Source organism: Sinocyclocheilus rhinocerous, unplaced genomic scaffold, assembly GCF_001515625.1.
Source record: "Sinocyclocheilus rhinocerous isolate Xijiao unplaced genomic scaffold, SAMN03320098_v1.1 scaffold345, whole genome shotgun sequence".
NCBI lineage: Eukaryota > Metazoa > Chordata > Actinopteri > Cypriniformes > Cyprinidae > Sinocyclocheilus > Sinocyclocheilus rhinocerous.
In genome coordinates, this window is record NW_015630020.1 from 755,832 (window position 1) to 770,595 (window position 14,764).

At 35.9% G+C, this 14,764-nt stretch overlaps 2 protein-coding genes across 2 annotated transcripts in view; both read left to right on the forward strand.

Annotated features, from left to right (window-relative positions):
- LOC107739476 (E3 ubiquitin-protein ligase parkin-like) overlaps positions 1-3,226 on the forward strand; it is a 160,572-nt gene extending 157,346 nt beyond the window's left edge. Inside the window, exons 18-21 of the mRNA XM_016551597.1 lie at positions 1,286-1,451; positions 1,663-1,741; positions 2,995-3,114; positions 3,194-3,226. The gene's annotated coding sequence lies outside the window, so the exon portion shown is untranslated. The remainder of the gene's footprint in view (positions 1-1,285; positions 1,452-1,662; positions 1,742-2,994; positions 3,115-3,193) is intronic.
- A 5-nt stretch (positions 3,227-3,231) lies between these two features.
- Positions 3,232-14,764, forward strand: part of LOC107739482 (E3 ubiquitin-protein ligase UBR2-like) — a 45,133-nt gene continuing 33,600 nt past the window's right edge. Inside the window, exons 1-9 of the mRNA XM_016551609.1 lie at positions 3,232-3,361; positions 4,637-4,844; positions 4,932-5,017; positions 5,192-5,297; positions 7,761-8,020; positions 10,751-10,829; positions 12,033-12,143; positions 12,684-12,814; positions 13,774-13,912. Coding sequence (XP_016407095.1) covers positions 4,668-4,844; positions 4,932-5,017; positions 5,192-5,297; positions 7,761-8,020; positions 10,751-10,829; positions 12,033-12,143; positions 12,684-12,814; positions 13,774-13,912 — 1,089 coding nt within the window. The 5' untranslated portion in view covers positions 3,232-3,361; positions 4,637-4,667. The remainder of the gene's footprint in view (positions 3,362-4,636; positions 4,845-4,931; positions 5,018-5,191; positions 5,298-7,760; positions 8,021-10,750; positions 10,830-12,032; positions 12,144-12,683; positions 12,815-13,773; positions 13,913-14,764) is intronic.

Below are 14,764 nucleotides of genomic sequence, written 5' to 3' on the forward strand. Positions count from 1 at the left end.
TTTTTAAACCCTCTTAACTACTATAGGCTCCCATTTTACTGCATGTTACAACCTCTCAGCAAATGGCTCAAGAAAAAGAGAGATGATGTAACAAACAAGAATGAGTAAATGAAGTAATTATTTATTCACTCACTCTGTATAACAACATTGACAAACTTGTCAACCAAGTAACAATTTAACATAACAGACAACTAAAAAAAAAAACACAAAATAAGACAGATGCTGTTTGCTCACTAGCCCACAAGAATCTATCGTCTCTCCTTTTCTCCTCCTCGTTGGCGTCTTTTAACTGCTAGCTCACCCAAAAATGAAAATTATGTCATTAATTACTCACCCTCATGTTGTTCCAAACCCGTAAGACCTTCGTTCATCTTCGGAACACAATTTAAGATATTTTTGATGAAATCTGAGGGCTCTCTGACCCTCCCATAGACAGCAAGGTAACTACCACGTTCAAGGTCCTGAAAAGTACCAAGATGATCGACAAAGTAGTCCGTGTGACATCAGTGGTTCAACTGTAAAGTTACGAAGCTACGAGAGTAATTATGCCGGATCTGGGTCAGCGCCGCCACACGATCGCATCATGATACTGTCGTGAACGAACGTCCACAAGTGATGCATTAGAGACGAAAATGTGGAATAAAGTCATTATTTTTGTTTTCTTTGCGCAAAAATGTATTCTCGTAGCTTCGTAACTTTACAGTTGAACCACTGATGTCACACGGAAGGGGGATGGTTTTGGGGGGAAGGTTAGGATGATTCTAAGGGCCCGACGATGGAGGGGGGCCCCCGAGGGGAACGCGGAACGCACTTCAGCTTTGCATCACAGGAATAAATTACATTTTAAATATATTTAAATAGAACATTTTAAACTACAATGATATTGCTGTTTTTACTGTATTTTTGATCAAATAAATGCAGTCTTGGTGAGCATAAGAGACTTCTTTCAAAAACATTACAAGTCAAGTAAAGTCACGATTATTTATATAGTGCTTTTTACAATACATACTGTGTCAAAGCAGTTTTACAGTATTAAACAGGAAAATAGAACACAAGAATAAAATACACAGTTGTAAGGACACAACTCACAATTTGTTTTGTTTTTTTAATAAAAAAGGAACGCAATTACTTGGAAGGCCAAATAAAGTATATTCGAAACCTGAAAGGAACCTACTCTCAAGAGTAATGTACAGTACTCATTATAAGCTAATATACAGTAGAATGTGAAAGAGCATGCAAAATGAATTTATATCTATGACTAAACATGCTGATATGTCTGATGCAGGAATATCTTTGATTGGCTGGTCTATTCGCTGCTGCTGGCAGTTCTGGGCATCCACTTGGCAGGTATATTCCTAGTGTCTGACTCACTTCGACAGAACAGTCTTCGCCTCTTCAGTGTCCATTAGTTTCCTGTGGTTAAGGCTGATGAAGCATGTCCGAGCCTTTAGGTAATGTATCTTTTTGAAAGTAACCTTACAAAAGGAAACACTGAAAAGTAAGATGAATGCATGTAATTTGAAATGTCAATAATAACGTCCACGAATGCAGGATAAAGCTAGTGTATTTGTATGTGTATGCTTGAGATTTCATAAAAAAAAAAAATCATCACCTTAAAAGCTTGTGTGTGTAATATAAACTGTTTTTTTTTTTTTTTTATAGGGGTGATGAAGCGTATGACTTTTGGCACTGTGGACATCTGAGTAAAATGTCTGGAACCTCGGCTCTATAGGAACACCTGGTCAGTGGCAGTTACCAGTTACTCAGATATAATGTCAACACCTTTTGGGTCTCCTGACTGCTGTGACACACAGAGCGCCTGCAGCCGAATACTGCCACCTGGCCAGTGGCCCAAATAACACTGCTTCCATATCTCAGGTTTCACTGAGACTCCACAGGTGGCCTCTTCTTTGTGGGCTAGGTAACCATGGGAACATATGGTCAGTGTTACGGTAATCATAGAAACGTAAGGACGCGGGGGTTTGCACACCCTGTGCTCTGTCATTTCTAAATGCTACTACAGTATTTCAACATATGCAGGGATATCATTTTGCTCATCAAGCAGAGCCAACAACAATTAGGCTGCTTTTTCCAGCTCCAACATGAATCACAATATTGCATTACTTTGATTTAAAGGAAAAAAAAGAAGAAACTACAATACTATGTACTAATATACATTACCATTAGAAAGTTTGATTTATGATTTCTTATTTCAAAGAAATTAATACCTTTATTCAGCAAGGATGTGTTAAAATGATCAAAAGTAAAAGACAAAATAGTTTTATTTAAAATAAATGCTGTTTTTTTTTTTAACTTTCTATCCGTCAAACAAAACAAAAAAGAACAAAAAAGGTATCGGTTTCAACAAAAATATTAAGCAGCACAACTGTTTTTAACATTGATAATAATAATAAATGTTCCTTGAGCGCCAAATCAGAATATTAGAATGATTTCAGCTTTGCCATTGCAGAAATAAATTACATTAAAAAAGTTAAATGGTAATAATGGTAATAATTATTACTGTTTTTACTGTAGTTATGAAAAATAATTGCAGTCTTGGTGGGCATAAAATACTTAATACTAAATAAATAAACAAACATACAAACAAACTCCAGACTCCAAATGGTACTTCTATAAACAGAATAAACTATTGCAAATTATGCAATTGTGTCATAAACTACAGTACAAGTACTCTTACAAACTACAAACTACAGTGCAGTTAGTCTGTGGTGAGAATTAAAAGGATTGTTCACAGAAAAGTGCAAATTGTGTTGTTCCAAACCTGTATACATTGTTCTGCAGAACACAAAGATATTTTAAAGAACAACATCAAAAAGTCATACTGGTTTGGAACAACATTTAGGGTTAGCAAATCATGACAGACAGTTTGTCTCTTTAATGGTTTTTACTTCTGAAAACTGATCTTTGCACTCTTATTAGCCTAAAATGCAACACATGATTGAACTCCAGGTAATGTCTGATTTGATTCTGTAGGGCGATGGGGCCCTTCATCGTCATGCTGGGGAAGATTGCAGGAGACGTGCTGCGTTTCCTTTTTCTCTGTATTAGAGATCTTCGTTCCATATGCCTGTGCTTTCTGGATCATATTTGGAGGTACATCACAAAGACTCATAATATATAACTGTATATGTAAAAATGCATGAGATATGAACGTTGTGTCTGCTGCTCTCAGGTTTAGCTGAGGTGCCAAGTATGGAGACGGTTCCTGCACCGTATCACCCTGGTGGACGAGTATGAGTCTGATGCCATGCTGGATGTGACACCTGCTCTGTGGAACATTTCTGGCCCTCTCTGCTATTGTCAATTTACTGATTGCTCTGCTTTCTGACACCTTCCAAAGGTATTAATTACTCATTTTATGATATGTTTATTAGGGGTGTAACAATACGTTGATATGGATTGATGCATTGATCAAACGACTAATGAAATGATGATCAATACATAAAAAAAATCTATATGTATTTTTAAGATGCACCTTTATGGTGATGCAGCAACCTATAAAATTGTCACTGAGCTGTCATCAAATAATTTGAGTTTTTTTTTTTTTTGTAGAAATATATTGTTGTATACCTTATTTTGTTGTGTCCTAATGAGATTCTAGGATACTATATACTAGAATTGACACATTTTAGAGAGTACAAAAGACTTGTCATTGTTGCATATGATCTGATAGATAGATAGATAGATAGATTAGATAGATAGATAGATAGATAGATTAGATAGATAGATAGATAGATAGATAGATAGATAGATTAGATAGATAGACAGACAGACAGACAGACAGACAGATAGATAGATAGATAGATAGATAGATAGATAGACAGATCTGGGATACCGAATTTAAGGAAGTACATGTTTATGTTATATTTAGTTCAATTTGTGAGTTATTAAAGGTAAAAAAGCAAGCACTCGTCGGAAATGTAACGCCCCTTACCATAATCGCGAGCTTCATCTTTCAAAATAAATGTAAAGACAGAGCCCGAAAGGGGAACAGAGTCGCGTGACAGACACAGTGATGAAGCTGGTATGTGTTTGTGATGTGACACCCCCCCCCTCTCTCAACACTCCAAAGAGAAAGGAAAACTTGAAATCGCATCATATGACCCCTTTAAAAATGTAACTGGTTGTGTAAAATAGGCACATAATAGTGTAATATTGATATATCAGTTGCGATATAATTATCGCAACTGAATCTAATTATATCACAATAGGGATGGTTCACCCCAAAATGAAAGTTTGATCATCATTTAATGTGCCTCTATTTGTTCCAAACCTGTATGAGTTTCTTTCTTCTGTTGAACATAAAAGAAGGTATTTTGAGGAATGATGGTAAACATATAGTTGACTGTAGTCATTGACTTAATATAGTATTTTTTTCATACAGAAGCCATCGTCAACTGTTTGGGTGAACTATCCCTTTAAAAGTATCAATGTATCATAATGAAATGTCCAATATACTCCTAACGTTTATAGTGCTTTTTAAAATCTTTTTTTGGGCAAGATACTGTAAATGTGTTCACTGTGAATTCTAATTGTATTGAAACCAGCTAGGTAGAGTTGTCATTTTTGTGTGAACTATTCCTTTAACTCGTACGTTGAACGTTTGCGTTTACAGGGTCTATGACAATGCACTGGCCAATGCGGTGATGCAACAAGCTGCTATCATTCTGCAAATAGAGGAATCCATGCCTTGTCTGAGACGTTGCTATGACGACGAGTACATCCACCAGCATCGTGCCCCGCTTGGAGAATTCTATGACGATGATGTCACCTCTAACCCGGGGCAAGATGCGGAGATGAAGAAGCTCACAGAACAGATCAAGGTGTCTACTGTACAACTACTGCATGTTGCATTTGTCACATGTCCATTCTTACATTTTAGAATAACTGAAACTTTGCATGTTCTACAGGATACTTTAGATAAATATCTGAACATCCAAAAAGAGACACTCTCACCTCAGCTAGCCTATGCAGGTGCCAGAGAAGATACCACAAGGTTGGTTGATAAACACCTTGAAACTTCTTGGTCTTAGATTGTTACATTTTACCATCTATGTATTTTGATGGGAAGTTCATGGTTGTTACATTTTACCGTCTATGTATTTTGATGGGAAGTTCCTGGAAAGCCTGCCTAACGTTGTTGTTGTTTTTGTTTTGTTTTTTACAAAAGGAGAAGCGCTGCACTTCCAGAGAAAGAAGAACATCTCAAGACTCTTCACAGGCTTGAGAAAGACCAGCAGAAGCACAGCCAGGACTTGAGTGAGCTGAAGGCTGACGTGAAGAAACTCCACAGTTTGCTGCTCAGATACAGCCCAAGACATGTAGAGACCTCTGCACTTATAATGAACGTTTGTGAAAACAGCTAGCCTATGTGCCAGAGAAGATACCACAAGGTTGGTTGATAAACACCTTGAAACTTCTAAGTTCATGATTGTTACATTTTACCATCTATGTATTTTGATGGGAAGTTCCTGGAAAGCCTGCCTAACGTTGTTGTTGTTTTTGTTTTGTTTTTTACAAAAGGAGAAGCGCTGCACTTCCAGAGAAAGAAGAACATCTCAAGACTCTTCACAGGCTTGAGAAAGACCAGCAGAAGCACAGTCAGGACTTGAGTGAGCTGAAGGCTGACGTGAAGAAACTCCACAGTTTGCTGCTCAGATACAGCCCAAGACATGTAGAGACCTCTGCACTTATAATGAACGTTTGTGAAAACATGTGCAAACATACATGGGTTCATTGTAAATTCTTTTCAGTTCAATTTTTGTTCGTTTTTATTGACACTGCCATTGATATCAAATGACTGTCTATGGTGTTTCTGCAGCTACTGATGGTGACAAGAAACCCTCAGTGACAAAGCAACCTACAGCGGACAGTAAAAACTCAGAAACTAACGAATGAACTACAGAAATAAACATTTAATCCACAAGGAGCAAGACTTGGATAGGACTTCATAATTTTGCAACCTACAGCATTGTACCAAGTTACTGTAACACTATTTGCATCTTTGTACCTATATTAGAGTGGTTTTATTTTAATTATCAAGATTTTAATTTAAAAATGTGAAACAAGATCTTTAAGTCTCTTTTATTTACTCATTTATAATGAATCAGAAATGTTTCTTGAGCAGCACATATCAGAATGATTTCTGAAGGATCATGTGACAGTGAAGACTGGAGTAATGATGCTGAAAATTCAGCTTTACATCACATTTACATATTCAAATACAAAACAGTTATTTTAAATTGTAAAAAAGTTGCTGCCAGTGTCATATTTCTGGAATGTTTTTTTCCGAGTGCATTCTGGGATTGTATTCTCAATAAAAAATATTTGATGCTGTTATAAAATGTCTAATGAAGTTTTTTTTTAAAAATTTATTTATTTATTTATTTTTTTTATGTAGCCATATTTCCTTGTGTCATGGCCATGATGGTTACAAGCCGAGTTTATTAAATAATTAAGCACTTTTACAACAAAAGCTATTTTTTTTCCCAAAAACTAGGCTATACTACTGAAGTTTGTGGTAAGATTATTTTAATGTTTTTGGAAGAAGTTTATTATGCTCACCGAGGCTGCATTTGGTCAAAAATACAATAAAAACAGTAATATAATGAAATATTATTACAATTAATAAAATGTAAAAGCTGTTAATCCAGTCTTTAGTGTCACATGATCCTTCAGAAATCATTCTGATATGCTGCTTTGCTGCCTAAGAAACATTTCTTCTTCTTATTATCAACGTTGAAGACAATTGTGCTGCTTAACATTTTTGTGGAAAACATTGTTCATTTATTATTCAGAATTATTTGATGAATAGAAGGCTCAAAAGAACAATTGATTTGAAATAGACTTTTTTTGTTGTAACATTTTAGATCCTTACTCTCACTTTTGACTGATTTACTAGAGGGTTTAGAAGACCGGTAGAGCTGGGTGTCGTCAGCATAGCAGTGAAAATGGATACCATATTTCCTGAGAATATAGCCAAGAGGAAGTAAATAGATGATGAATAAGAGTAAATGGTAGTTTATAAACACATACATATGAGATTAACATCAGATGCATTCTATATTAAAGCATAAAGTTGTGAGGTCTTGGCAGCTATAAACAGCTAAACTCTCCTTGCCTTGATTTAAAAAAATATATACTTTTGTTTTGTGTCTAATTTAAGGGATAAATAATGTGAAGGTTGATGCCTGAACTTCATCTGACATGTACATTTTGAAAAGGAGAAAAAACACAATGTGATGAATTTGTTTCCCATTCCCATTTAATTCTCTGGAAATGAGCAGTAACACATGGTTATGTAACTAATATTTTTTTATTATGTAAAAGTATATTTAATATTATTTCCAACTTTTTTTATGTTTACCCACAAAAACTGCTATTGTGAAATAAGGTTTTGGTCATACCACACTCCTCTAGAATGATCTTTGTGTCATTGTTCAGCTTAGTACTTGCAAGAAAATGAACTTGTGTGGGAAATGTTTTAGAAAATGACCACGTTCCAGGCCATGCAATTATAAAACAGCAGTGCAATCAAAGACTGGCCGCCTGACCACTAGTGTTCTCTTTCAAGCCTGACCTTTGTCCACCTGACCTGTTTACTTTGCCAATTATGGTTTTAGTTAATTTTTTTGGGCTCTCTGATTCTGCTTTTGCTCTATAGCACTGATTAGCAGATAATTATTATTATATTTTTTTTTTGTGTGTGTGTGTCTAATATTTTGCCCCTCTGTTCATAGAAATGGCTGCAGGTGAGCAACCTGCCCAAAGAGGTGTACCAGCACTTGGCCTGCTACGTCCCCAAGATCTACTGCCTGGGCCCCAACCTGAACCCTCAGAATGAAGACCTGCTGGCTCCGCTGCTACTTCAGAGCCCGCTGGAGTGGTACCTGTGCGGGGAAGAGCCGTCCGTGGGATTGGCCAAGCTGGAACAGAACAACCAGCCCTCACAGCTCTGTGGCCATGTGTTTAAAGTGGGAGAGCCAACGTACTCCTGCAGGTACAATGTCAATACTTCATCTCTTTCTGATCCGCCCAAAGAAGGGTTGATTCTCATCTAGACTGCATTCACAATGATTCTTAATTTGTTTGATTTCAAAAGGCAATAAAGACAAGCCGTTGTTCCAAAGCGTAGTGAGCTGCACGTTCATGATTTAATAGGTTTTGGAACCAGTCAAAAGTTTGGCATCATTTTTTTGAAAGAAGTCTCTTATGCTCACTAAGGCTGCATTTATTTGATCAAAAAGACAGAAATTGTATTACCATTTTAAATAACTGTTTTCTAAGATAATATATTTTAAAATTGAACCTGTATTTTCAGCATCATTACTCCAGTCGTCAGTGTCCTTCAGAAATCATTCTCTTCAAATAAATGCTGTTCTATTGAACTTTCTATTCATCAAGGAATCCTGAGAAATGTCATGTTTTCCACAAAAATATTAAGCAGTAAAAGCTAATTAATTAAAAATTAATTGATGATAATTGAGCAGCAAATCAGCATATTAGAATGATTTCTGAAGGATCATGTGACACTGAAGACTGGAGTAATGATGCTGAAAATTCAGCTTTGCATCACAGGAAAAAATAGCATTTTAACTGTTTTCAGTTTGAATATGTTTCCTTTTAAATTGTAATACTATTTCATAATATTACTGTTTTTGATTGTTTTTTATGAAGTAAATGCAGCTTTAGTCAGCATAAGAGACATTTAAAAAGTATTAATTTTTTCAAACTTTTCACTGGTAGTGTATGTGTCAGTTGAATTTATTACACTTATTAATTTTTTCACTATGCAAGTCTTCAGCCATGCGTGTATGCTGTTGAAGTCGTTGTAGCCGTCTGACCTGGGATACTGTGGGTCAGTGTGTTCCCACAGACATGGAAGTCTTGGCTGAATTAGGTCAGGTTGCTGTGAGGTTAAGTCCTTTAGGCAAGATCACTGTAAGCCGGCTAAGAGGCTGGAGGTGACTGGAGTATGTACTGTTCTGCTCTGTTTCTTCGAGAAACAAATAAAAGGGCTCACACATATCTTGAATGCTTCATTATGCTGGTATTATCACATCAGCCAGATCTTATCTGGCTGATGTGAATGGTGTGTGAAATATATCTTGCATCCTAAGAATGTGTGCAGGTGTTCATTTTCAATCCTGTCATGTAATGTGGCACTGGCTCTGATCCAAACCCTAGTTCTCCTAGTTCTTTTTTTGGTATTTGCTCTGAGATGGCTTTATGTATTTATTTATTTTAATTGGAGGAATCATTGGCTCTCATTCACTAAACGTGTACGCCTGAGTGAAATCTGTCTACTAATTTTAAGCAACAGTTAGTGATGAAACAAATCATTATTCATGTGTAGCTTTCTGGCAATTTTTTTTTTTTTTTTCGAAATTTGCAAACAACTGAAACCACACACAGAAATTATGAAAGGCTGTGTGGAAAGCCCTTGTATGGAAATAAATAACATTTAGCTGTGTTTTTCGGTTTTTCACTAAGTGAACACAAATAACTTTTACCAGTAACAAACAATATAAACCGTAATATTTAGGAATCTTTTTTTATTTTTACCAAAACTTTTAAACAATTTTAGTTTGTTTCGTTTTTTTTTTTTAACGTTTTCACAAATAAATGGTGTATAAATGGAGAATTTCTTATGTTTTAGCAAAGTTTAAACTTGTCCATTAACTTTAGCAAAGTTAATGGACAAGTTTGTCCATTAAACTTTATTTAAAAGTTAATGGACAAATGTGACCCTGGACCACAAAACCAGTCTGAAGTCGCTGGGGTATATTTTTAGCAATTGCCAAAAAAATATTATACGGGTCAAAATTATCGATTTTTCTTTTATGCCAAAAATCATTAGGATATTAAGTAAAGATCATGTTCCATGAAGATATTTTGTAAATATCCTACCGTAAATATCTCAAAACGTAATTTTTGATTAGTAATATGCATTGCTAAGAACTTCATTTGGACAACTTTAAAGGCGATTTTCTCAATATTTAGATTTTTTTGCACCCTCAGATTCCAGGTTTTCACATAGTTGTATCTCGGCCAAATATTGTCCTAACAAACCATACATCAATGGAAAGCTTATTTATTCAGCTTTCAGATGATGTATAAATCTCAATTTTTAAAAAAATGACCCTTAAGACTGGTTTTGTGGTCCAGGGTCACAAATGTATCTTTATAAAATTTCACAATGTTATTGCAGTTTAAATAAAAGTTTTCCATCAGGTTAGATATTGATTATTAATCATTCAAACCCCTTTATATAAATGACCGCCAATCATGTATTCAAAGCTTAGTGGGCAACGGCCAATACTAGCCCTTAGAGTGTTCACGGATCTGCACTTTGAATTTCCAGCGGAAATAGTAAACCGTCCGGGTACCTTTAATTTCAACACTACAATTTGGGAAAAACTCATTTTAAGTTCGAATACTATTTAAGACTGATAGCACGTGAATCGGGACACTGCAACAGAGTTATTCCCTTGAAGTGAATACTGGGATTGCTTTATATGTGAATGCATGCCATGCTGCCTTAGAGTTGGGCCAAAATGAGGTATCAAAAAGGCAGCATAATGAGCAGCATTCATCTGTGATTGTCTCTGTGCTACCTAAAAATGGTTTAATTGTAGGCAGCTCACTGTTTATATTTTTTATTTGTATTTTTTTTTACATCTGCAGTTCTACTCTGTAAGTAATTCACTTTGATATTTTTCCTTTTCAGGGAGTGTGCGGCTGATCCGACCTGCGTGCTGTGTATGCAGTGCTTCTTAGGCAGCGTTCACAAAGAGCATCGCTACAGGGTAAGAGGAAACAGAGACATACACGGTAGTCACTTTACTCATGGTGCACATCTTTGTAAAGTAGGGGTTGAACGACTTCTGATTTTTTGAAGTCGACTTTTATGTGATGAAAGTCGAGTCGAAGTCGACTAGTCGCTGATGACGTCATTAATGAACAAATAAGTCTGGAGCTGAGACAAACACCTTGTGCACAGCTATGGCTTGTAAAGGTTACAGGACAGATGAAGCTGTTGCATTTGTGAAGATCAAACAGCCAGTCTAACAAAATGAACAGCCCGTTGACATACAAAAAAAAAAAAAGTAAAATAAAAATCGTAAAGGTAGTTGCAAAAATGGCTGGAAAAGGTTAGTTCTGAGTTATTTTTGTGGAGTATCATATTTGATGCACCAGGCTTTATTGGCTAATATAGTGTGATCTAGAGGCAAAAAAAAACAAAACACCTCATATCTACCAAACTGAGGAAAAATGCAATTTGGTGCAGTTGCTAATATTTATATAGCCAAAAAGTAAGATGAAACTTTGATAGCTCGTAATGTAGGTCAGTGAGATCTTTATAACCGTATAGCAGACTGCTGACAAAAAATGCAGAGTAATATTATTTGTTTTCTCTCTATATCTCTCAATAATGTCTTACTAAGATGATATATTTTAAATTTTATGATCAAGGCTCTGTAGTTTTTATTGTGGTGGCAAAACATATAATGCAGCGCAATAAAATAATAAGAGCTGAACAAATAAACATTCCTTAAAAGCCTGATCATATTTGATGCTCACAATTTAATATGATTTTTGTAAAAATGATGTATGGATAATCAAGTAAGTTGCTTCAGTCCAGTAAGTGTCCATATATTAGTAGCAATATAAAAGTTATTCTTACCTTTGCAAAAATCAGATCATTTAGAGTCCCTAGAAATTTGTGTGTAAAATGTCAGGCAATATTATTTGGCTTTATAGGGTTAAGTGTATAATGTGTCCCAAAATTTGTGGTGTCTCTATGTGATTTAACCATCTTAGCGTGTGTAAGAAATTGTGTTTGTTTTAAGGAACACTAGATCAGACAATCATGAGTCTCTTGACTAATGCCTTCATGATAATGACAGGTCTGTTATTTCTAAGATACAGATGTAAGAGGCTTGAGATCAGCTCTGAGTTGTCATGTGCTGCTGTCTTTGTGAGTAAGTGGCTCTTTGTGCTCTCTGTAGATGACCACCTCAGGAGGAGGAGGATTCTGCGACTGCGGCGACACAGAGGCCTGGAAGAAGGGCCCTTACTGTCAGAAACACGAGCCCAATATCAGTGACTCTTCCCAGAAGGTGACACACCTCTTCCTTTGTGACACAGCATCAACAAGAGGAATGGGAATTAATGAGGAATTTAATGATTCTGGTTGAAATGCAACTGATTCTAAATACTTCTTAATTCTCAACCCTACTTGGCAGTACCACACAAATACTTCAGCATGATTAGGGCTGGGTATCGTTCAAAAATTTCCGATATCAATACCGATACTGATACCTTGACTTCGATACCGGTTCCTGAACGATACTTTTTTCGATACCAGTTTTATGAAATCAATTTTAACAAGATTACATTATCTAAAAAAAAAAAAAAAACTTTGGTTTTATTTTTCAGCTTGTTGATGTTTATTCAAACTCTCCTGAGCCACTGCACAAAGGAACAAAATGTAACCAACAGAATAAATCAGTGCAAATAGTTTTAATAAAGCTCAAATAGCATGATGCAATATTCATAGGCACAACATTACATCCTATTAACTAAATCTTGAAGATTATTAGAGCAGTATATGGGTTAAATTGGAAACAAACCCTTGTGTTCCCTGTTTTGTTTGGCAGGATCCGTTGGCTAATCTGTCTGATGAGATGATTGCTCGCACATATAATGTTTTCTCCATCATCCTCAAATATGCTGTGGACATGCTCACCTGGGAAAAAGAGGACGAGCTACCTGAAGGCCTTGAGCCACCGTAAGACACATTAGCACTCATACCAGGTCTCTTAACCCTCTTTAGCGTTTCGAAGAAAGGTCACATATTGACCAGGAACAGTAAGAGTGTAACTTTTTTAAATTTTTTATGAAATGACGTAAAACTGATTTCTCTGAAGTACTAACATGAAATTACTTCTGTTGGGATTTTAGGTCATGTAGCTCTTTAGATTTTATTTGTGTACACTTTTTTTTATTTTAACATTATTTGTATAAGCAAATACACAAATTTTTGGAACTAAACTGTACACTTCTTTGAGTTGAAACAAAGAACATTTATGAATTTATCATTTATTTTGGCCAGATTACTGTCAAAAAAAGAAAAGAAAAAAAATGACACTAATTGCCAGTAGATGGTTGATGTTTTCTATGCATCCAAATGCTGCACAATAATTCTAGATGTTATGCTTTGAAAATGTCTATTATCTAACTATCACTTGTCAAAGTTAATTTTGAAGTGTCATTTTTGCAGTAATGCTTACTGTCATAGACATACATTCATTTTGCTCTCTCTCTGTGTGTGCATGGTTGTGTGTCTCACCGCTTTATATCTGTGTTTTTTTTTTCAACATTGTAGCTGATATATAGATTTTAATCTATAAAAATGGCTCTTTTCCATTCACTTCCTGTGGTCAGTCAGTTTTGTCAGCCAATGTGTCACTTTTTTTATGGCCATTTAGAATCAATTGAAGTCCTTTTTTTTGTTCAGATTGCATATCTAATAAAGTCACCAAGTTTTGCAACATTCAGATTGAGCAAACGATTATTTTAAACAACAAAACAAAATCAGCCAAAAATGACTGAGGAGCTTATTGGTGTTAAATCCTTAATATCCCTAATCGGAAGATACGTTTTTGGGGGGGTATGTTTTATGATTGCTTTTCATTACTGCATGTTAGTATATTGGGAGAAATGTAACTTGCTTATTTTGTTCTCAAGGGCGCGTGGAGACACGTACTACTGCATGCTGTTCAATGATGAGGTCCACACGTACGAGCAGGTCATCTATACACTACAGAAAGCCGTGAACTGCACTCAGAAAGAGGCCGTCAGTTTCGCCACCACTGTGGACAGAGATGTAAGTTCACCTGCTGTTAGTTCCACAGTAGTCTCAGCCTCAGACGTCACGCCCACGGACCGCTGGCTGAACGTCTGATGCGTATGGCACACAAAAGTGGAAACACTTCAGGAGTTTCGAAGTCGTCATCGGATTGGTTAAATTTTACAGGATTTCCGGGAGACATGTGTGTCGCGTTCTTTAACGTTCCGCCTGGAAACATAGATGCCGTGACGCCAAACCCCCTTACGAAAGAAGAAAGCCGTCTTGTTCACAACTGCGAGCGCTTATCAGGATCAATTAAACGCTGGTTTTTCAAAAGTATGTGAACTAGTGCTGTCAAACGATTAATCGCATCCAAAATAAAAGTTTTTTACATTATTTATGTATGTGTACTGTGTATATTATGTATTTATAAATACACACATTTAACCTATATAAATATGCGCTATTAGGTGCATATCCAATCGTTTGTGCGGAGAGTGGAAGTTGAAGCGCGCTTCAGGACATCAGTGGAAACAAATTAAATACGCCGTCATTTTTGCTCATAAAGGTAAGAATGATACATCGTTCGGAACTGTAAAGGGTCTATTTTTATTTGTGTGCACTCACAATATCAAGAAAACGTTGTGTTCACAAAAATGAACCGAAACTCAGCGAATATTTTCCTTACAGACATTATGAATATATCTATAGAAAGCTTTAAATGCCTACAAAACGAAATAATTCAAATCCAAAAATCCAAAACAAATACTCTTAATACTCTTATCGTAAAGATGAATTTCTTTCTAAAGGCGCATCCAACGATGAAGATGGCGAGTCAGGATCATCAGGATCATCATGACACTGACTCATAAAACACTAGTTTATTAA